We start from the raw sequence: 22,134 nt of genomic DNA on the forward strand, positions 1-22,134 counted from the left end.
TATCATTAGGGAATTCCATATTAATCTCAGGCAATGGCGGTATAGTGGCAATATCAGGCTATTGCAGACGTTTGTATCATATGCCATTGGCGTTCCACACCTCACATTCTTTGTTGCAGATGCAAGGACTTGGTGGAGGAAGACGTAACCAACCGTTAGTATAGTGAAGCACTCGCTCAACGGCTGTAGGAAATTCAGTCCTCTGGCACGATATAACCCCACGGGATTCGAGCCCACGCAAAGTAATAAGAGGTGCGATGGCAAACGTATTTCTATAAATTGCATGATGTAAGAACAGGTACCAACCGCCAGTGTCAATCTCGAACTGTCAACTTAGTATTTTATGACGCTAAGATTACTTTGACTACTTGAAATAGAACGCACACTTGCATACAATTAGCACCAATATTGGGGGAAACGAGTGATGTCTTTAGTAGGATTTTAAACACTAATGCTCGTTATCTTACGAATGGGCACACAGAGACAATCTTATCAAAGAAATTATCTGGCGTACTGGACCCCCATCCGCACATCTGATTACTCTGCGTGGGTTCGCATTTTCGAATCCCATGCGGGGATAGTTATGTGCGAGAGGATTGCTGGACTACTCGTCAACGTAGGGGGGTTCACGTAAGGCTGGTCAGTTACGGTTTCCTCTACCACCAAGCCCATGCGTCCGAAAACAAATAACTAACTAATCCCATATCCGACATGAACTGGTAATCGGACTAGCGGCCTTCCTCTCCCCTGGGATAAATATGTAAATCTTATCATATTAGTTTTTTAATGTTAACCTAACGTCAGTTGCTTATTCCGGCATCTGAATCCTTGAATAAAACACAAAATGGTTGTAAAATATATCGAGTGAATGAAGGACCCTTTGTGGCCATAGCCAGGCCATGCCCCACCTCTAAAATATTCAGCTGTTTAATGCAATTTCGAGGCATTTGTGATGAGACATAATAATCCTTGCTCCGAATACCCCAACCAGATAGATGAAAATGCTTGCTTATATATATATAACTTGAACAGCGAAGTAAGCCCGTAGAGAGATTATTTAAGATATTGTCTTCTAGCAGTCTTTATCTCGCCTTGGTTGGAGCAAAAGGCACGAGTTAGCGTCGCATTATGTCATTATAAAAAAATTGGTTCCCCCTCCAAAAAACAATTTTTTCATCCTGGGACCTTTCATGTAGGCTAATTGTTTTCTTCATTGCAAATTGGTAAAATATGTGTACAATCAACAAAAAGCTATGTGATTTAAAATTAATTTGAATTACATGTTGGCGATGTTTTTCATGGTCGCACTTTCACCTTTACCTCAATAATTACGATCTATGCAGGAAAATTCCCACTAAAAAAGTGGACAACTCTAGCCGCTCCATTAAATTACAACCAGAAATAGAAGAACTTTGAACATAATTTCAAGGCACTTCTTTAAAAACATTGATCTCACAAAGACAAATTGGATATAATCAAAATTGAAGAAACACGTGACTTAACTATAATATAAGGAAGATTCAAAATGTGAAGTTTCATTTTAGAATATTCTATGCACTATTTAATAATACATTGGCAGTAGGCCTATAACTTTCAGAATTTGTTGCCATTTCCTTAAATTGGTTTAATCTTAGCTTCATGCTTCATTAAAAAGAGGAATGGTTTGATAAAATTATATAAGTTTTAATTTGTGTGTACAATATTTTTTTTCACTTCACTTCGTTTATATGCTATATTTATCGATTATCCAACATTTTGCGGTTTTGAAACATTTCCGCTATTGCCGTATTTAAAACTTTTGGCGCCTCTTTTCATTTTCTGATAATAATTGTATGAACAGATTGAAATTTTGCGTTCAATGTCCTTACTATAACAGACCTGATCCTAATCTATCAAAGATTTTCAACTTGTATGTCGTAAAATGATGTAGGCCTATGAACGAACGATAGGTCGTCAACTGGTCATATATGATTATCCGTATCAAATGTGTATATATTCTCACTGCGGTACCCGAACCAGCGATATAAATACGATATTCGATCTCTATCACATAAGTAGAATACTTTTTTTCATTAGGTTTTTAGCTTTTGTTCTACTTAATATTGATAACTAAATTTCCAAACCATGCCGTTGTTCCATATTTTCTTCAAGCTAATGAATTAAAAATAAAAAAAATCGTATTACTGTTATGCCCATAATTCATATGTCAAACCATATTTACGGTCAAACTGTGATTTACTTCACACAACATATTATTGTTGCTTGTGGAACTTTTCTTTGTGATATTGTGACTCATCTTTTATATTTTAACTTGTGTATGCACATAAAAAGATTCAGGACAGATTGAATGTGTGGATTAATATATATACTAATTAACTAGTATAATAATATATTTGGTATAGAATTCTTAATTCTTGGAATATTTGCTTTAAAAAATTTATTCAAATAATTCCCTTATCCCGAATAGACAAATTTATCTCTCCTATAATCAAATATTGTTTTTTTTGCACATAGTGTATATCGTTTTTTTTGTTATATTTATTGAGAGTGTGGTATAACCGTAAGTATAACAGAACCTGTGTTATTAATTTGTTTGTTAATTTGCTTGTTTTGGGTGATAACTGACTCAAATGACCGTAAATGGTTGTATCGTTACCACCCAGTCATCTATCAAAAACTAAATTTTCTCAATTTGCTATCATATATATTTAATCGTTTTCTGGTTTGACGAAATAAATAAGTTCTCTCTCTCTCTCTCTCTCTCAAAAGCACTGCTGATATTACGATCTGGCAACGCTACATATCGTTTAGTTTCCTCCGATTGTCGCTGTGGTGTGGTCTGCGCGTCTGTCTCTGCGTGAATTATTTGTTCGTTTTTAAAGTATTTCGGTTGAAGGAATGGCGCTGACGAATCCAACAAACAGAAAAGTTTGCTATTATTATGATTGTAAGTATATTTCCAAAATTATCCAGGTAATAGCTGAACTATTCACTTTTTATAACTTCGCTTGGCTTTGTCGGAGGTACGTGTGCCAGTAGAGCCCCGTGCAGTAATTACCATGTTGGTTCATTATTTCATTTTTACTTTAAAACTGTGATGACTGTGTGATATACGTTTGTCGTATTTAGTGGAAATATACAACATTACCAAATATTAATTCATAATGATCAGAAACCAATGTTTATTTCTGGAATAACTATTCTCATGAAGAATGAGTCCAGACAAAAAGATGTGGCTTTCAATATGATTAAACTGCGTTGTCAGATCTTTTAGTCTCTTTGATACGATATGAAATGCAACTACAATCTTGTCTCGGCAGTATGACACATCATGCCAAGTGTTAGGAATACGCTTGCCATCGCATCTCTGATTATCCTGCATGGGTTCACAGGTTCGAATCCTGTTGGTTATAATTATGTGCAAGAGTATTGCTGGACTCTTCGCTGTCATAGGGTGGTTTACGTAACCGCTGGTTGGTTATGGTTTTCAAATATTCCATTTAATTTTCATTTATCAATTTTGTTCGAACAGCTGATGTTGGAAACTACTACTATGGCCAGGGTCATCCAATGAAACCACACCGAATACGCATGACCCACAATCTACTTTTAAACTATGGACTGTATCGAAAAATGGAAATTTTTGTAAGCTAAAAATTTTGTACACTCACATTTATAGAAATATGCCTCCAAATAGAATTTGAAAATATTGCTAAAACAAAATGTCACTTCGAAAACCTCACGAATCATATTTTTAGTTTGATATATTTGTTTGAATATTTTTCCTCTTGTATATAAAAAATGAAACAAATTTATATTGAGGTACCTATATTATTAAAATATTGGATTTCAAACTTTTCAATGAATGGAATCATTATTTGTGTAATGCATTTTGGGTGTTGCAACCAGTAACCCATGTTTGGCTCCCCTTCCATTTGTCAAACCCAATAATACAGTGGCCATAAGCTTCTCTAATTGCAGGTCAAAAATATGGTGAATTAATAAAATTCATAGTCAGTGCATTGTTTATTCTTTAATCTATTTCACAGCGACCACATAAATGCAACAGCGATGAGATGACAAAATACCACAGTGATGATTACATAAAATTTCTGCGCAGCATAAGACCTGACAACATGTCTGAATATACAAAACAAATGCAGAGATGTAAGGATTTTCTAAGACTATTTAATAATACATCTACACTAAATTTTAATCATATTGTATCTTTGAGTGTGTAGTGCAGGGTCGTCCTACCTGTGGCCCACAGTCTACATGTGGCCCACCAAGGAGCTTTGAGTGGCCCGCGCTGTATTTTCGAAATTAAATATAAAAAAAAATTGAGTAAAACTTCCATTTTCAGAATGATGTAGTTAATATGAAGATTTGATACAAACAATTTGTTAATTTTCCTGAAATGCGCTCTGCTAGCCCTTTCAAACGAGCCATGAGTGCCATTTTGATTCGAAATCAACTGGAAGGTATCGATACATAAATAGTAGCTTACACACTTGGGCACAGATGAACCATGTCAAATCCCCTGTGAGATCACTAATTTCTGAAAGTCATATGGAAAATTCACTTCGCATTGCTACATCGTTCATTTCAGCGAATATTTACTAACTTGTTAGCGAAAACAGTGCCAAACTTCACACTAAAATATCTATGTGTAGAAAAAACTTTGTTGACTTTACTGTATCTTTGTTTTTTTATTGTTCTTATTAGTGAGAAAGTTTGGTGCGAGGGTTTTGTTTGTTTTTTATTAACTTTTAGTCAGTGTAACAAAACTAGAACATAATTACCATGTTAAGTGGCCCACGCAATTATTAGTAAACTAAATGTCGCCCGACGGCCAAAAAGGTTGGTCGACCCTGGTGTAGTGTGTGGCTTTGTGAATTTTTGGGACAATTATACCTAAGAAAGCATAATTTGAAACCCTGTGATATTGCTTCAAGAAGTGTGATAAATTTTTTTTTCAGTTAATGTCGGAGAAGATTGTCCAGTTTTCGATGGACTTTATGAATTTTGTCAGTTATCTGGTGGTGGATCAATTGGTAAGTCTAATATGTAATATATATACATACAAGTATCATAGCATATTAGAGCAGAATAATAAGTCCTATATTAGATGATTTGTTATGAAGATGTGTACAAAGTAAAGTGGTTGTATTGGAATAACTATATTGGCATCACTGGTTTTGAATAAATCTAGCTCAATCAACACATTATTTAATTTAAGGCCAAATCTCACCCTGAATGTAAAAGCTTTTCAGACTGAAAAAAATTTCTAGGCATCACCAGCTTCTCACCATTGTGTTTTCTCATCATTCAGCGAGTGCTTGTACTTTATTCAAAAAGGAGATATTTATACGATAAGTTATAAGATAAGTTCAATATACCAAGTCTTTCATCTAATATTCTGTCTGGTATTTTTATAGCTGGAGCTGTCAAAATTAACAAGCAGCAAACTGATATTGCAATCAACTGGGGAGGTGGACTTCATCATGCTAAAAAATCAGAAGCTTCTGGTTTTTGTTATGTTAACGATATTGTGCTTGCTATATTAGAACTTCTAAAGTGAGTGTAGTGAATATGAATTGTTGATTTTTAGAGATTATTATTGAAACAATAATTTTAATGAGAGTACGGTAATCAAATTCAAACTGTAACCAAATTATCTAAATTTCATTTTTTTTTGTTGAAATCACAGTCAAATAAAATAAAAGTGATCTATTTAGATTTTAGAATATTCAAAATTAAAATGAATTGAAATCAAGAGTTTCAGAATACCAATTTTGTTTTATGTGTAAGAATATACTGAGACAAAAAATATTGTGTATAGGTATCATCAACGTGTTTTATACATTGATATTGATATTCATCATGGTGATGGTGTGGAAGAAGCCTTTTATACAACTGATAGAGTTATGACAGTTTCATTCCATAAGTATGGTGAATACTTTCCAGGCACAGGCGATCTCAGGGTTAGTATAGATTTTATGCTTATACTTTGTATTGCGCATTGTAATGCATGATTTGTAATCAGTTCTAGTGAAAGTTTAAAATAAAATCTTTTGAAAACCCATTGTCCATTGAATTGTTCGACTCTTGAGTGGCCATATGGCCATATCCTATGAGATCCAAACTTCACCTAGAAAGTTCATTAGAAGAACACCGATATAGAACTTGGTGAAATATAGAGCTATAAAAGTCATTTGTATGTATAGTTTATCATACTTGAGACATTTTCTTATTTCAGGATATTGGTGCAGGCAAAGGCAAATACTATGCACTCAATTTTCCATTGAGAGATGGAATGGATGATGGTGCTTATGAAGAAATATTCCAACCGGTTGTCACAAAGGTACTCAAACCTGAATTCAAATTCTTTCTAAAGGCTGTGTAATAAAAAAAAAACAAGGTCAATTGGAACAAATTCTAGACTTTAGAGATAACACTTACTTTTGTGCAATGCGTGCTCGATTGTTAAAACTTTTGGGTACAGTCATACTCAATCAGAAGGATAAATTTTCTTCATTTTCGTGAGTAATTAATAAATTTATCGGTCTACTTTCCCTTTTTTTTATGTCACTTGCAAGCTGCAATACCCCTTGACTTTTTTGTGGTCAAGATGGATCTTATTTCATCGACCCTCCAGTCTGTTTTAGACTTAGACCGGTAGTTCAATATTATTTATCATATCTTCACAGATTTAATTTTTGTTTACTTTTCTAAATTCTTGTAGTAAATAAATCTATTTACAGATGCAACTGTATATTCCTATTTCTATTCTGTTAAATTGTAGAAACTACTTTTTAATATAGGCTATGAATAATGATAGCATACCATTCTTGATAAAGCTTCAATGCATTTGATAAACTGAAAAAAAATTATGAATTCGGATTTTGTTCAATCAATTGTGTTGAATTTCTTTATGGCATTTATGAATTCGAGCTGAATTATAATTACAGCCTTTTATGCTTTTCAACACGTATAAAGATCAATTGAGAATTTTGAATGTTATATGCATACAATGATACAACACAAGTTTGAGAATATACGTAGATTTCAACTGTACTCATTCTTTTCTGTGTGAGTGAATAAACTAAATGATAAAAAATAATTTTCTTTCAATATATAGGTAATGGAATATTATCAACCAAGTGCAGTTGTGTTACAATGTGGTGCAGATTCATTAACAGGGGATAGATTGGGATGCTTCAATCTCACTGTAAAAGGTAATCAAAATAGAATCAATTGTAACAAAAGTGTTTCAATTACGTGTCACTGAACAAAAAGCATTTTTCACTTATATATTGTATGTCGAAGGGTGAAATTGCCCATGTAGAAGTTCTACACCTCTTGTGTACGTTCTACACCTCATGTTTTAAACATCATTTAAAGTTCTGAATTTACGTCCTGTATATGTTTGTCTTGCCTGTTGTCAATATTTTTCACCACCAGTTCAAAAAAAAATTATCTTATATAACTTAACATTAAAATTGTAAATATTTTGATTCGAAAGAGATAGATTTCCATCATTTGTTGCAAGGAAAAGAGGTGAAACTGATATGCGTTTTATTCGTTTCAAAGCCTATATCTGGAATTTCACTTCTACGGAAAACCCTGAAAATAATGATATGTTTGTTTGAAATTTTAACCTATTTAGTATATTATGTTCTTATTCTTTGGTAAACACAATATTTACTCGTTTAAAAAATTTTCTTTTAACAGGTCATGCCAAATGCCTCGAATATATGAAAAAGTTCAATGTGCCCATCCTCATGCTTGGCGGAGGTGGATACACAATAAGGAATGTTGCCAGATGTTGGACTTATGAAACTGCTGTAGCTTTATCACAAGAAATTCCCAATGGTAAATATTATTTAATGATTCCTAAATAAGTACTAGTAGCATTTGAAGTTTTACTGAGAAAGTAATGAAATTTGTTTTTCAGAATTGCCATACAATGACTATTTTGAATACTTTGGACCAGATTTTAAGGTGAGTACACTTATTATTCTCAAGTTGTTTGAATACTGATTTATAATAGACAATTTAAAATCTATTTTTGCAATGCTCAGTGTAGGTCGAGTATTTTAAGATCAATACTTTTTAGCCGGGGTTCTGTAGCATCCAAGGGCTCTGTCTGTATAGTACACGGTTGTTTGCCACTGTTATCAAACTTGCTACATTATTTTTTATACAGTTTAGACACCTAAACTAATGCACAGGGATCCACGAGCCTCTAGAATGTTTCATTGAGGTTTCGTTCCTCCAAAAGGTTAAAAACCACTGATCAGGATATACTCAACAGATAACTAAATTTCGTTTGGTGATAAATAATTCAAATAAAATGAAAAAAAATTTACCATTAGAAATTCTTGCGAGAGGGAGGTATCAGCATATTGGTTCTATAGTGTTAGTGTGTAATCTTACTATTAATTATTTTCTATTTTTTTAGTTACACATTAGTCCAAGCAACATGACAAATCAAAATACTCAAGAATATTTGCATAAAATTCGTCAGAGGTTATTTGAAAATTTACGAATGTTACCTCACGCTCCGGGTGTACAGATGTCAGGTAAGAGAATTGTCTTTTTTAGTGTGCTTGGTTTTGCAAGTGTGATTGAGATCTTAGTGTCGTCCTGATACTGTTTTCAATTGGATTAGAAATGAGTATGCATCCTCAAACTTATTAATCAGTAATGGTCTTCTTGCTGTATCTGATTCCAAATTTCTAAAGTACAGCTATACTCACTCATTTTTCAATGTCTTACGACCTTGTTACTATTTTGTGAATGTCTCATACACATCTCTCGAATCAACTTAACCCCTAATTTTTGTCTTATCTTGGGACTAGATTACATTATTATTTTTTTTTGTTTGAATATAAATATTTATATTTAAAAAAGGAAACATTTTGCAGTGCACATCATCATCACAGGTCATGTTTTTTTTTACATTCACTTAACGTTTCAAATTTCTACAAGCAAAGGTTCGATTTACACACAGATTTTAAGTCAATTTGACACATTGTGCAGAATGTTGCATACATTTCCAGATGGGCATTGGACCATTGGCTTTATTAACTTTATTCATTATAAGTTTATATTAAGTTCTATGTTATAGAAATTCCACCCGATGGTGTACCAGAAGAAAGCGATGACGAAGAAACTGAAGACCCAAATAAGAGAATTTCAAGTAATTTTGATGTGTTGATTTCCACTTTCATTGTTCCTTGTAATGTTAGTTTTGCATGTGATTGTTAAAGTTCTCGATTAAAACTCAACTTCGAAAGCCAGGATTCTCAGAAATTTTCTGTCATAAGATTCTTGCCCTTTGTACCATATATTCTTGAATTGTTGATACATTTAGTCTTTTGGTGTGCGTATCCTGTGATTGGAATTGATTGATTTAATTTTTTCATTTCTAATATATTTCTACAGTGCGGGCTTCAGACAAAAGAATACAGAGAGATGATGAATTTTCGGATTCTGAAGATGAAGGAGAGGGTGGACGAAAAAATGAAGAAATTTACAAGAAAAAAAGGAAGTTAGAAAATGACATGAAGATCACAGGTACGTGGCTCGCATTCCATAATCATGGGCCATGGCAAATAATATACACTTCGAAACATAGGTAAAATGACTTAAATGATTTTATTGATCATTTTGAATCTATTAACAATCTACTACAGAAGTAGGCAAAGTGATTATTAAAATTAAATATGATTTTCTGGTAACAATGTTTGTCATCAAAATGGAATCTGATTAAACACTCATTTCTGAAATTCAGATGTGAAAAGAACTATAGATGCTAAATCTGTGGAAGCGAAAACGAATGCGGAAAATGTGAAACCGGATGCAGATGACAACAAAAAATCTAGTGAAACTGTTGCTACTGAAGCTATGGATACATCGGATTCTGTCACCAACAATAAAGAAAACACATCTGCCGCCACAACAGAAGAGGACAAAAGTAAGACATCTCAATCAATCTCATCAACTAAAGAAGGTTAGTTATCTTGACTAACGTTATAGCGAATACCCACAATTTTTGTATTGTTTTTTTTGTATTATCTTTAAAACCTTTGTTTTTGAACAAATCAACCAAGTAACTACTAATAATTATTTATTGGCTAACCTTCATGAGCAATTATTCCCCAATTTCTGATATTAAAGATAAAAATGCTCAATTTTTATGACAGCGGAGAATGGACAGGCTGGTAATCAAGCACAAGACAGTAAAGAAGCTAATACAGAAAGATCAAGCGGAGGTTCCACGGCAGGCAATGAGAAAAACACTGTCGAAAAGATGGAAATGTGAATTTGCACTTCAAGGAAGAATGTTTCTTAACTTTTTTTAGTCAAAATGTACATACGATAGAAGGGCATGTGATCCAGGGCCTTTATTCACAAACTTGCAAAGCAAGATCATTTTTGTATTATTGGCCAGGAATGTTCGCATAATATAAAGCCTGGGCCTTCTTAAAATCATACAATTTTTTAGCAAATTATGAGACAATTTTTTAACTGCTTGAACTTTGGTTCTATCTACAACTGCAGAGTGAATTATATGGTTGGCAATCATTTTGTTAGGTTGTGTGAGACATCTCGTATTCATAATTTTCAGGAGTAGGTGAAAACTCTTTTGGCATTAACTGATTTTGTGATGGCGATTTATATACATAACCTTTTTGTACTCATCGACTGAAATACAGTGCATCTGATAAGAATATACTGTATTGTTTTCCATTCATTTTTGAAGCATGTGGTTATGTAGCATTTGCCTCCACTAGTAGGAAACGCCGAAATTAAAAATATCGATGAATTGTATCCCTCTATGTAGGCCTACACGACTTTGGCAAGTAGCTATATTCCGCTACATAATTACGCCATCTCGCCGACCTTGCTCGAAATAAAAATTGAACTGTTTTATGTGCGGATCCAAGTAAGCATAGATGCCTTTGCACAAATCAATTCTAGGTGGAAGAAATTCTAGCTTTATTTTCGTTTCTGGCAATACTTAAGTTGATTAGCCGATGTTATAAGTGCACAAAAATATATATTCAGACGATTTTGATGACGAAACAATCTCCGAATAATTCAGTTTGAACATCATTAGCTAGGGTTACCATATTTTTGTGATATCGAAGCGGGACGCCTCCAAAGACCATAGCTGTGATTTTTGCACCTTCAAGTGTTATATTGGGGTCTACATTCAAAACCATCCCGAGCGTATTCATTGACCATATTGTAATCGAAAGTTCATGCGCTGTCTGTCTAAATATCGTTTCAGTTCAAAAAGTATAAATAAATTTACGTTAACGTTAAGCACCCCTTTGGCGTACGGGGCTTACACGTAACAAAATGTAGCAAACGAAACGAACAAACCCACTTCCAACAAGAAGGCTAACGGTACGCTACACAGCAACAGCAGAATCAAGAACATTCTATTTGGCATTGTTCGTGTATTATGCTGACTGGTTGAACGTCAAAGTGGGACATTTGGCTGACCTGTCGGGACACCGGGGCAAGACATTGAAAAGCGGGACTGTCCCGCCTAAAGCGGGACGTATGGTAAGCCTACCATTAGCTAAAGTCGGAAAAACACGAAGAAGCAGCTTCACATACGATGAATACTTCATAATTTTGATATGTAGGCGTCTTTAAATTTACAAGGATTTCAACAGTTCACAGCTTGGTTCCACCCTCTGGCTATTCTAAGATGAATTCTACTTCTGCTTCTTCGCCGGATTCAACCACAGCAGGTCTTGTAGTTTCGGGTTCCGCCGTTGTGGTCTCGGCTCCAGGCGGGATTGGTGGGCCAAGATCTAGATCTCGCGAACCATCGAGTTTTCCTTTGTTATCGGGTTTTGGTATAGGAGGTGCCAGGGTACCGAAAGGTCCTTTTCCACCCGTGGCTATCAAGTCGTCGAACTTGTCTTTAGCTGAAGGCTTCACTTTAGCGTTACAAAAAAATGCACATCCCTGGGCAGTCTTGTGTCTGTTCGCATTCCCAAGGCATCCACCGTATATGAATTTGACACACTTCGACTGCTTTTTATCAAAGTACCTTTGGGAAAAAGATATGACGTTGAAATATTACAGATGTTCAGACCAAAAGCTGAATGAAGGCTCATTCGGGTTGCAGTAAATGTACGTTAGTCAATTGTAATGTAAATACTTTCGTCAATATAATGTGACATATATACACATAAATTACGCTCTTTGCAACGTTTATCAATATTGCACTGTCATAGGCTACATTAAACTAAGTTATGAATCAACCAATGTTATTCACTTACCATCTGGGCATTAACGCTCTACATGGCCCTGACTGCTTTTTCTGGTTACACAATGTATCTATGGACATGTTTTTGGGAGCATGTTCTGGCCGAAACTGCTCTCTCTCTTGGTCAATTTCTCCTTCTCTTTCTTTATCTGAATATCGAAGATTCCTATGTTATGCTCATCGGGTGTTTACTTATATATTGCTATCAGTAGGCTATGGTACTGACAGTCCCCAGGATAGCGCAGTTTGGGCGATTCAACAATTTAAAGTAAAGACATAACATGGCGTAATTGTTGGGTTTACTACGTTCGCAAAGATATAAACGCGTAGTTATACACATAATACTGTCGTAAAGCAGTATTCATTGAAAAAATTTTCAAACCAGCGGTTTATGTCGATCATTTATTTGGGAAAGTCATGGTGCGAACTTATATACTGAATTTACCATATTAGACTTTAAAAGAACCTTTGTCACGCCCGAGAAATTTTTTAAGGACGCCAAATCCCTTGCCGTTGTATCCTAGGGAATTTCCAAATACATTGCGGATGTTAAAACAAACGGTTCTGAGCTTCAATTCTGTCTCCCATCAAGCACGTATTTTTAATATTATCCCGATTTTAAAAACAATTGGGCCATGGCTGCCTCGCGACTAAATCAAATATTATGATGTCGTTACCGTCGGATGGGAATCTTGCTATCTCCGTCATGTAGCCCTCTATTTCTTTGAATTCATCGAACGTTATAACGTTAGGAGCTGAAGGAACGTAAAGGTTTTTGACGACCAGCCACGTTGGTAATCCTATAATGTATTTCGTTTTCTCAACCTGGATTATCAGTTCCGCGGTATGAATTCTCTCTAAAAATTTTTATAAAAAGACTATTAGTATCTGGGGACGACGTATACATATATATAGATCACTTTTGGTAAATTATTGCTGTTGTTGGGTTTTTCTTGCTTACTCTACTGATACCGGTACTGATAGGAGTATGTATGGCGGTGGGAATAGATTTGCCAGTTTTATTTGAAGCTTTTATATGATCATATAACGAATTTCGGTGTAAGTGATATTGGTTACCGCCACCGGTACTGGGTTAAACACACGGCCGGATCATGGCCTTAAGCACTTAAGACTTTCGTACCCTACATATAAAAAAAATAATAATAGAAATATAACTAGTGTTCCGTCTTATCTAAAATTGAATAAGTAAGTTTTAGTATTCATTACTAATTGAAGGCCAAATTATGATTAAGTTACATAATATTTTTGGAAATAGTTCTTTCTCGTGCCTACAATCGTTTATAGAGATGGAGGATGAGTCGTAAGAGCAACTTGATTTATTTCATTAAACATTGAAGCGTCATTGAAAATTCGACTCCCTGCTGCTCCCTTTCCCACAATGCCCTGAGCACGTGCTTATTTTACTTAATAATTGATCCAGCCTTTTGAGCATTGCTCTATTGATTACATTACAGTTATTTCTATAAGTTGCCAATTGCTACCATCCAATATACAATAATATAAAATGAACTGCGAATAACGCTCTTAGTTTTTTCTCGTACCACACGTTTTCAGACACGTCCATTTTTCTCTGTAGTTATTCGAATTTCCGCCACAGCCTTCATAGTAGAATGGTCTACAGCTTCCCTGATCTTCATCGTGATACCATCGTTCACCAGGTTTACGTCTGTCGCAAGTTATTCCTTTGCTGGCTCGGAAGTTACACCTGTGTCGTTTCTTCACCACTATAAAGAAGTTACAGTGTGACTGTAAATATGTACTTATTTCTTAAAATCATCTCATGGAAATAACATCCTGACCGGCGTTATATATATTACATGATGAATTGTATAATATATCGAACAAGGGACCCCATGGGATAGTACAAAGTGGCTATCACTTGTCTCGAGCACTATATAGAAGCTTTTCAAAGAGCTGGAAATGTTCACATTGGTGGAAGTAATGGATATACTTACCGCATGACTTTGCGCAGGACTCCTGTGTTTCAAATCCCAAACACATTTCGCTACCTTCCTCGCACTCTCCGCTGGCAGGGTTGAAGTAAAATCTATCAAATAATAGTAATATTATAAATCCAATCTATCAAAAAATAGTAATATTTTAAATCCAATCTATTAAAAACAGTACTGTTTTAAATCCAAGATTTTCTCTCTAAATACACCACGCTGAAAAGTTTTCTAATCTCAATTGCGCTACACGATGCAGTAGAACGGGGAGAAATTTGATATTGTATAAAGACGGCGTGAAATTAGACATAGATGGCAAAAACTGCAGTATTTAATTTCCGTCGAATTCCAACTCCTTACGTCCTACAAGTTTTCAATGCAAATCTGCTATGTCTATAGCCAATAATAAATGAATAAAATTCAAAACCTTGTTGAAGCCGCTTTGCACGGAAATTCTTTTGGAGGCGGTGTACATGGGTCCGGCATTTTATTTGCCAACCAAGGACAATTATCTTTCATATACTGTACAAGTAAATTTTCGTAGGTGTTTGGTATTTGTAATCCAGTATCCAGATAAGCACAATAACATCCTCCGAAATTGCATTGCACATTCTAGTACAAAATAAATCATAGAATAAATAATTTAAATATTTATTTGCATTTCAAAAATAGGAAAAACTTTTAATAAATAGTGCAATGTAACAATTTCCAATTTTAAATTTAAACATAGGATGTATAATGTGTTTAAATTAGGTTTACGGTTACATAAGCAAAACCGAATAAATATTGGAAACGTTTGCTTCAAAAATGATATTCTACGAAAAACAGTCTTCTACTTTAAACTTCGTGACGTAGGAAGTCCAATGCAATATATTTGTTGAGTAAATTTGGAGTAAAAATCATTTTGCATATTGTTATACGGCACACGATTTCTTTTCGAGAGTTATGCTGTAATTTGTACTTCGTATCTGGCCTATTTACGTCTATAGTATATATATATATATAGTGAATCTGTTGGTTAGATATTGCAAATTAATAAATCCGATTTGAATAAACTTATCAATTTGAAATCTCAGGCAGTAAAATATAATCTATTCTCGATAAAACATTAACGGGGAAGCTATTTTCTGCATAGTCAATATAAGTAACTTCAACCAAGATAGAAAATAAAATAAAAAATTTTGGAGTTGTTGTGCTAATATTTTTAATCACCTGGTAGTATCCACCCGTTAGACATTTGGGATACCAATGATATCTTTTCGCCTCCTCTCCATATTTTGCGATGGTTTCCCTTTCTAAATCGTGACAACCGTAAACATCTTCCAAGGCCACAGGACGCAATTCTATATAATAAAATTGCAATAGTTTTATTTTTTTAGTAATTTTGGCGGAATATCAGAATACTGCAGCATGTTTTAGAACCTTTATCTTTATACTATTCTTGCATATATGGTATAGGCATGCCATGCCATCTCATGCCTAAATGAATGAATTAGTTTTGTTATTTTTGTCAGTCTATATTTTAGTGAATTATCAGTAACTTAACTTTGCTACGTTTTCGGGAATGGAATATAGCTTTGTTTTGGCTTGCTTTATTTTCTATTTATATATATTTTCTAGCATTCTGAGTATGGGCCGTCAATTTAGTATTATTTAAATAGACTTGATTAAAATTAAAATGATGAAAATTCTTACATAGATTTAGTCAATATACCTTTAAATAAAAAGATAATTCCCACTAACAGAAGCTTGGAATTAATAACATAGTTTTTCATTCTTTAATGGACTTTATATTTTAACGTACTCATAAAATAAATTTAACTGAAAGAAAATTAAAATATAAAATCAATATTTTGAAAGGCATAGCCCTAGTCGTCATAACTTAGAAATACAAAGATATGTCATGCTTTATAATCATTACAATGAACGCACGTTCGTATTTACTGCTGTTAAATAATAGTCTGCTGATGTTATGCGTAAACTATATATTTAAGATAAGCTTCGCACATAAATAATATAAATCAAATCCAATGTGAATTTCGAAAGCATAATCTAACTTCAAAAAAATCACAAATGCCCTAAACTTACTACCACGGTTGACAGCAATTTAAAAATCTTACAATAATGAATCGCAGACAAAACTCAAATTCGAATCAACTCGGCGAGCAAAAAATAATTTAAAACTATGACATATTTGCATACTTCTCTGACGACCTTATTTCAAGTACGTATGCTGGCATTAACCTTGGAGCACTTTCACAGTCATATTCAATTAATGAAATATTAGCGAATGACTACAGAATAATTCACAAACAAAAATAAGGCTGTATCGGATAAATGCTAACTCTTTACATACCCTTGTCAACGTTACAACATTTCGGATCATTAGAAAAAAATGTGAAAGGGTTAATACTTGTGTCATTTTTGCGCTAAGTACCTTGGCGCACATCTCATCTGCCCGTAGGCTAGCCTAGCAGTTTGATGACAAAACGAACGAAAAGCTACGAGTTATTCGGCACTGAAACGCACAATTACTGAAATTCAACTAAAGGTACAACGTTCTGGTTTCGGAAGCAAATTATAATTTTGAAAAATAAACGAAGGCAATGCAAAACTTGGATAGGGATTAACTTTCGAAACGGTCCTAATCAAAAATTGATAAAATCGATTTATCGCATGATTTAGTATAATATTAGCCGTGATTTAATTATTGCAATAAAACATGGCCCTGCGGCTGTTATTCAAGTCGAAACACGATAAAAAAACTCTTTTATTCGCTATTAACTCTTATTTACATTGGAAAATAATGGTATCCCATTTCTATAGTTTTAAATAGGATAATTGGAAAACGGTCATTTGATATCAAACAGGGTCAAGTCTCGCTAGAAAGTTCATTGAATTGCTATAACTTATAAGGAAATTTATCGAAAGACTAAAAAACGTGCATTCCGTCACTGTATTGGCATATGCGTATTCAATGCCACCACTTTATATTGCTCTTAAAAAATACTTTATTCACTGCATGCACTCGATCTACAAATAAACGTTTTATTCGGTGTTCAAACACTAAACTAATCCGGCGTGAACAATTAATCTGACGAAGAATATAACGAATGAAGATTTTATACTCAGATCCCATCGAAACTCGCTCGATATCTGTCTATACTATCTTTAATTTTTGTGTTCTTGAACGTGAAATGAAAACTCAAATTCCGGCAAAGGAAGCCATGACTTGGTCTGTATGAAACTCGACTTGTTTTCACTTTTGTTTCAGCAACGTCACCGTAAAACGTGCTGCGGAAAATTGAAACTCGGATAGATATCAATACGTAATTTAAATTTTTAGTATGACTACTCGTAGCTGTAGTATTTTGTACCAAATCAGTATTTAAAAAAATTGTGGCCAATTAATTGAATAAATCCTCGTGGCAGTTCATTCAAATGAGGTTTCTCAAACTTTCAGTTTCCAGAACAAATCAATATCGGTATTGAATGAAACAGAACTAAAATATGTCGCATAGTAAAGATTGACTAAATTACGTAATTTTAACGAAAGTATTGAACTAAAATAGATTTTGGAAATAACGAAAACTAAGCTCATGTCGCAACATAAAAGTCTCGTTTATAGTCATGAATATAACGGATTTCCTAATTCATTGTTATTGCACTACAAATCGCGAAGAAACGTTGGATTTTGAATAAGTTGTATGTGCAAGGTGTATTCATTTCAGTTGTTATCGTCATTTATACATAATATATTTCAGTACTAGAGCGTTGATTTAGTCACTCAATCCCGATATTTTTATTCTGATCAATATATGCAAGACAAGGGCGCAATGGTCGAATGTGAGGACACGAGGGACAAATGGCTACGTCAAAGTGCCCAATTTTGAATAAAATACCCGATTTTCATCGATGACTTGACCATATATATCATGACATCATATTTACTCAATGGGACATTTATTCAGTTTAAGCGACGCCAAATTTACCTGGTAGGCTGACGACGGACATGACTTACCTCATGTTACTCCGTGGCTGTAACTTCGAGTACTGGGCACCAAGTTGGCAAAACAAAACGAGGCGGTGTAGCGAATATGTATTGTGTAACTAATAACTATGGATTATAATGTTATTTAACCCTTTCATATTAATAGGATGTTACATTCTACAAAATAGGCCACTTTATGATTCGCGCCAGCGAGAAAGCCTAAATTCGATATAGCCTTCTTTGTAAGCGACCAATTTGATGACATATATATCGTTTCCAGACACGCCGAGAGTGCTGAAAAATATATGGTGCTTGTGATTTATTCTGATTTTACTGAATTAAGACGTCAAGTGTGTGTTTCGAATTTATCTGTATTCGGATGGGATTGTGCATCTTTCAATATAACAATTGACATTCAATACATTGTGTGCTTTGTTGACTTCTGACGAGTTCAGATCGTAGTTGTGCTCAAATAAGCGTGTGTCAACCCAATAACACGCGGGCCGAACACGCAGTAGGGACAATTGACTCTCTCCTCCCTATAGCGGAATAAATGTAGTACAGTATACTCATAAATTAGAATGAAACCACACAATTTCGAGTGAAATATCGGATATAGTAGAGAAAAATAAAATAAAAGACCTCATTGGGACTTCTCTCTCCTTAAGTACTGAAAATTTGAAAATTGGTAAATTAGTTACCGGGCGATTTCCCCCACAAAAAGTTGATATAACAACAACAACATTGATTTAGCAATACGGTCCATATGGCTATTTCTGAAACTGTATATTATCTTCAGCATTCAAAGTCAAATTTAATTACATTCCAAAAGTCTTACGGAATACGACAATATTCTTAAAATTGATTGAACATTTCAGTATCACTATATCAGAAGAAAGACCGGAAACTGTGGGGATCTGTTTTGTATCTATTAGCTCATTTTAGTCTATCTGTGTTTGGATATGAGAAAATATAGATAAAATTATATTCAGTTCATACGTTGCAACCAAATTTACATCAGTTTTCTAGACATGTATTTTACAAAAAATGCATGAACACAACTAGTCGACCAAATTAATTTGAATTCGTATTTGAAATATACACACTTCAATTGATGGTATAACAAGATAAATATATTTATCATTCGATATTTATGTAGTAGTCTTCAAGAAAGAATGTTTTGAAATTGATGGGATTCTATTCAAAATCTTGAAAAATTCTCATGGTAATGATAAATGAACATATATTTATATATTTTTTTTACTATCTTTGGAATCAATCTGAAAAGTTTTGAGTGTCATAAAAATATTATGCCGGTTCTGTTACAAACAGAACATTGACAGTAACCAGTAAAGCTAAGCGGTTCGCTGATCTCATAAAATTCCGTGAGACGGTTCCATAGAACCGGTGCGAACCGGCTGAATCCCACTACTGCTTACGCCCTTCCCCACTTAAGCCCGTGGATATATTTGTATGTTAGGGCTACCATATTGGAAAAAGCAAAATTCCGGACAGTGTAGCATGAGTATTTTCGGCGCTCCCGAAGTATGTGCACCAAGATGACGCACAACCTATACTATGTTCAGGTTGTGCGCCATCTTGGTGAAAAATAAAAGTTATAACAAAAATTGATTCTAAATTTATTATTGTCCACACACAGATTTATGTGATAGCAAGTGCTGCTGTACGACGCTTGTTTTGTAATGAGTAGCGTCAGTTCTATGCCGTTCGAGTTAATTTTGATATCAAAATTGTCTTGGAAACGGAGGAAAGTTCGCGACGAGGGTCGAACATTCCAAAGTGCTTGGACGCAAAAAGATTTTTCTTTCTCGCGCATTCCAAAACCAGCTCGATATTTACGGTCAGCATCGCAAATATTTGAGGTATTTAATGTTAAACTCGTTACGAAACGTCTCATCGAACATTCGCCCCCTATACCCGAGACTAAGCCACAGCTCATTTGTTCGACTGTGCAAAACGTGTAATCTGCACGTTCGGAAGCTCATATCGCTGTCAGCAGCTTAATCTAAAATTCATTACACTTACAATGAATTTTATACTCGTCATTTGGACGACGTACCGCGGGCAAGTTGCCATAAAAACATCATCCTTCACATTGCTAATAGGTAAATAAAAACAATGTATTGTTAGATAATATAATAAAAAACGCCACATACACATCTCATTGTGACAGGCTTTTAACACAGCAATAGAAGGTGCGAATGCGCCATAATTGGAAGTTTAATGTCATGCGATATCGTTTTCTTCAAAACTTTTCAGAACAGCATCAATAAAATATTGCGCAAGTACGCTAGTAACAACTTTTTCTGTCTTTGTCCGGCCAATACTAAACTTCTTCGCTACATTAGAATCAGGGAAAATATTTTTAAGTAAAACAGATGTACAGTCCATGGATAAAAAGCTATGATGATGATTAACAGCGTGAAATGCAAGAGTGCCTTCTGCGGCAGTGATTTCATCTTCGCATTTACTTCCTGTTGTAACAAAATAATTTGTCATTTTCGTTGATGCAACAGCCCCTCTTACTGCTTTGCGATGTTTTTCTGATTGCAGATGTGTGTTTAAATCACCATTACCATTGTGCACGACAGATAATATAGGTTCCTGGTTTGCAAACCAAGCATTCTGCCTCATATTCATTCCTGTCTTTTCTAGAACATGGATGATTTTCTTGCATCTCGTTAGTGAATGTGTACTTTCGGTTAGAATTAGCCATTTGAAATAATATCTTTTTTTTATTAACATAAAATACAACCCAACTAAAAATGCATATAATACTTCAAAAAACAAAGTAATTTACCATCAGACTAACTCAGTGGTTGTAAACTGGGGGGCGCGAGATGCGTCTCCGCGTTGTGTTACAAATGCGTGCTTTTTCATATTATAATAAATTTTTCTGTCTCGTAATATTCAATCTATGACAACTAATAGAATTCAAAATATATCTTCATTTTAATTCATTTGTATCTATGTAACTCGCGGTGGCGGCGACTCACGACAAACTTATTACCGATCTGAAATACCACGCCAATCCGCGGACATAATAAAGTGGTAATAATAATAATCAATCAATCAGTAATAATTAACTGCTCGATTATATTTAGTTTTGATATATATTGCGCTCATGCGAATTCTTTATTGTCGTTAGAGAGATCTGGTATAAAATCCTAGAAAGTACATTTAATTTAGTACAATGAAAATACATATAATGTATATTAGTATATGAAAAATACATGTTCATCGACTCGAAATCCCCGCGTTACGGCTTCTGAATCAGTGGTCGAGATTACGCCTCTGATTCAGAAGCCGTAACGCGGGGATTTCGAGTCGATGAACATGTATTTTGCTGACTTTTTCAACGATTATGTAATGGTTTTTCTGTTGAACAAAATATTCAATCTGTGACCGATATACGTATTTGAAATGGTTGCTTTATTTATTTAATTGTAATAAATTAAATCTGCGATTGCGTCAATAAAATAAAAGCAAAATTACTCCAAAATACAACGAAAATCCGCGGACATAAAGATGTGCTGTAAACTGCCCGATTACATGTCGAGGGAAATTTCTGATAAACACCGAAATAACGATTTTTACTGCTTAAATAACACGTCACGCTGACGAAAACAATCGGTGATTTAAACAAAAATGGCATCGCAAACGTCATTACCAACTTTATTTTTCAGAGGTCAAGGGTCGGGGGATCGTCCACATGCATATCAACTTTTACAAAAAAAACTGCTTTTCTTTTGGCTACAAATGTACATAAATTCATTTACACATATAGATCAATTTTGTAAACTGTATTTTTGAACCTGGTGGTTGTCCAATCCAAAGGTATTGGTAGGGAATTTTGG

At 34.3% G+C, this 22,134-nt stretch overlaps 2 protein-coding genes across 2 annotated transcripts; one reads left to right on the forward strand and one right to left on the reverse strand.

Annotated features, from left to right (window-relative positions):
- Window positions 1-2,787: 2,787 nt before the first annotated feature.
- On the forward strand, window positions 2,788-10,741 carry LOC120346333 (histone deacetylase 1-like). The gene is made up of 15 exons (XM_039416042.2): window positions 2,788-2,947; window positions 3,533-3,645; window positions 4,050-4,167; window positions 4,980-5,054; window positions 5,439-5,577; window positions 5,843-5,984; window positions 6,260-6,364; window positions 7,142-7,238; window positions 7,735-7,875; window positions 7,958-8,004; window positions 8,465-8,585; window positions 9,134-9,205; window positions 9,451-9,582; window positions 9,800-10,018; window positions 10,212-10,741. Exons 1-15 carry the CDS (start codon window positions 2,899-2,901, stop codon window positions 10,328-10,330), a joined length of 1,689 nt encoding a protein of 562 aa, XP_039271976.1. The 5' UTR covers window positions 2,788-2,898; the 3' UTR covers window positions 10,331-10,741.
- A 242-nt stretch (window positions 10,742-10,983) lies between these two features.
- LOC120346334 (actinia tenebrosa protease inhibitors-like) lies at window positions 10,984-16,115 on the reverse strand. Its single transcript, XM_039416044.2, has 8 exons — window positions 15,980-16,115; window positions 15,478-15,608; window positions 14,693-14,877; window positions 14,275-14,366; window positions 13,861-14,043; window positions 12,976-13,155; window positions 12,312-12,447; window positions 10,984-12,079 (listed from the first exon to the last, which is right to left on the reverse strand). Exons 1-8 carry the CDS (start codon window positions 16,038-16,040, stop codon window positions 11,722-11,724), a joined length of 1,326 nt encoding a protein of 441 aa, XP_039271978.1. The 5' UTR covers window positions 16,041-16,115; the 3' UTR covers window positions 10,984-11,721.
- Between the last annotated feature and the right edge of the window lie 6,019 nt (window positions 16,116-22,134).

Source organism: Styela clava, chromosome 8 (genome assembly GCF_964204865.1).
Source record: "Styela clava chromosome 8, kaStyClav1.hap1.2, whole genome shotgun sequence".
Lineage (NCBI taxonomy): Eukaryota > Metazoa > Chordata > Ascidiacea > Stolidobranchia > Styelidae > Styela > Styela clava.

What these genes read in the sequence shown, in the direction of transcription:
- LOC120346334 (XM_039416044.2), bottom strand. Translation starts at nt 16,040, where the DNA reads ATGAAAAACTATGTTATTAATTCCAAGCTTCTGTTAGTGGGAATTATC. An exon ending in TGCAAAGCGGCTTCAACAAG is followed by an intron (nt 14,367 to 14,692) that starts GTTTTGAATTTT and finishes ATTATTTGATAG; the next exon opens with ATTTTACTTCAACCCTGCCA. An exon ending in AGAGCGTTAATGCCCAGATG is followed by an intron (nt 12,080 to 12,311) that starts GTAAGTGAATAA and finishes TTTTTCCCAAAG; the next exon opens with GTACTTTGATAAAAAGCAGT.
- LOC120346333 (XM_039416042.2), top strand. Translation starts at nt 2,899, where the DNA reads ATGGCGCTGACGAATCCAACAAACAGAAAAGTTTGCTATTATTATGAT. An exon ending in GCTATATTAGAACTTCTAAA is followed by an intron (nt 5,578 to 5,842) that starts GTGAGTGTAGTG and finishes TATTGTGTATAG; the next exon opens with GTATCATCAACGTGTTTTAT. An exon ending in CTTCAATCTCACTGTAAAAG is followed by an intron (nt 7,239 to 7,734) that starts GTAATCAAAATA and finishes TTCTTTTAACAG; the next exon opens with GTCATGCCAAATGCCTCGAA.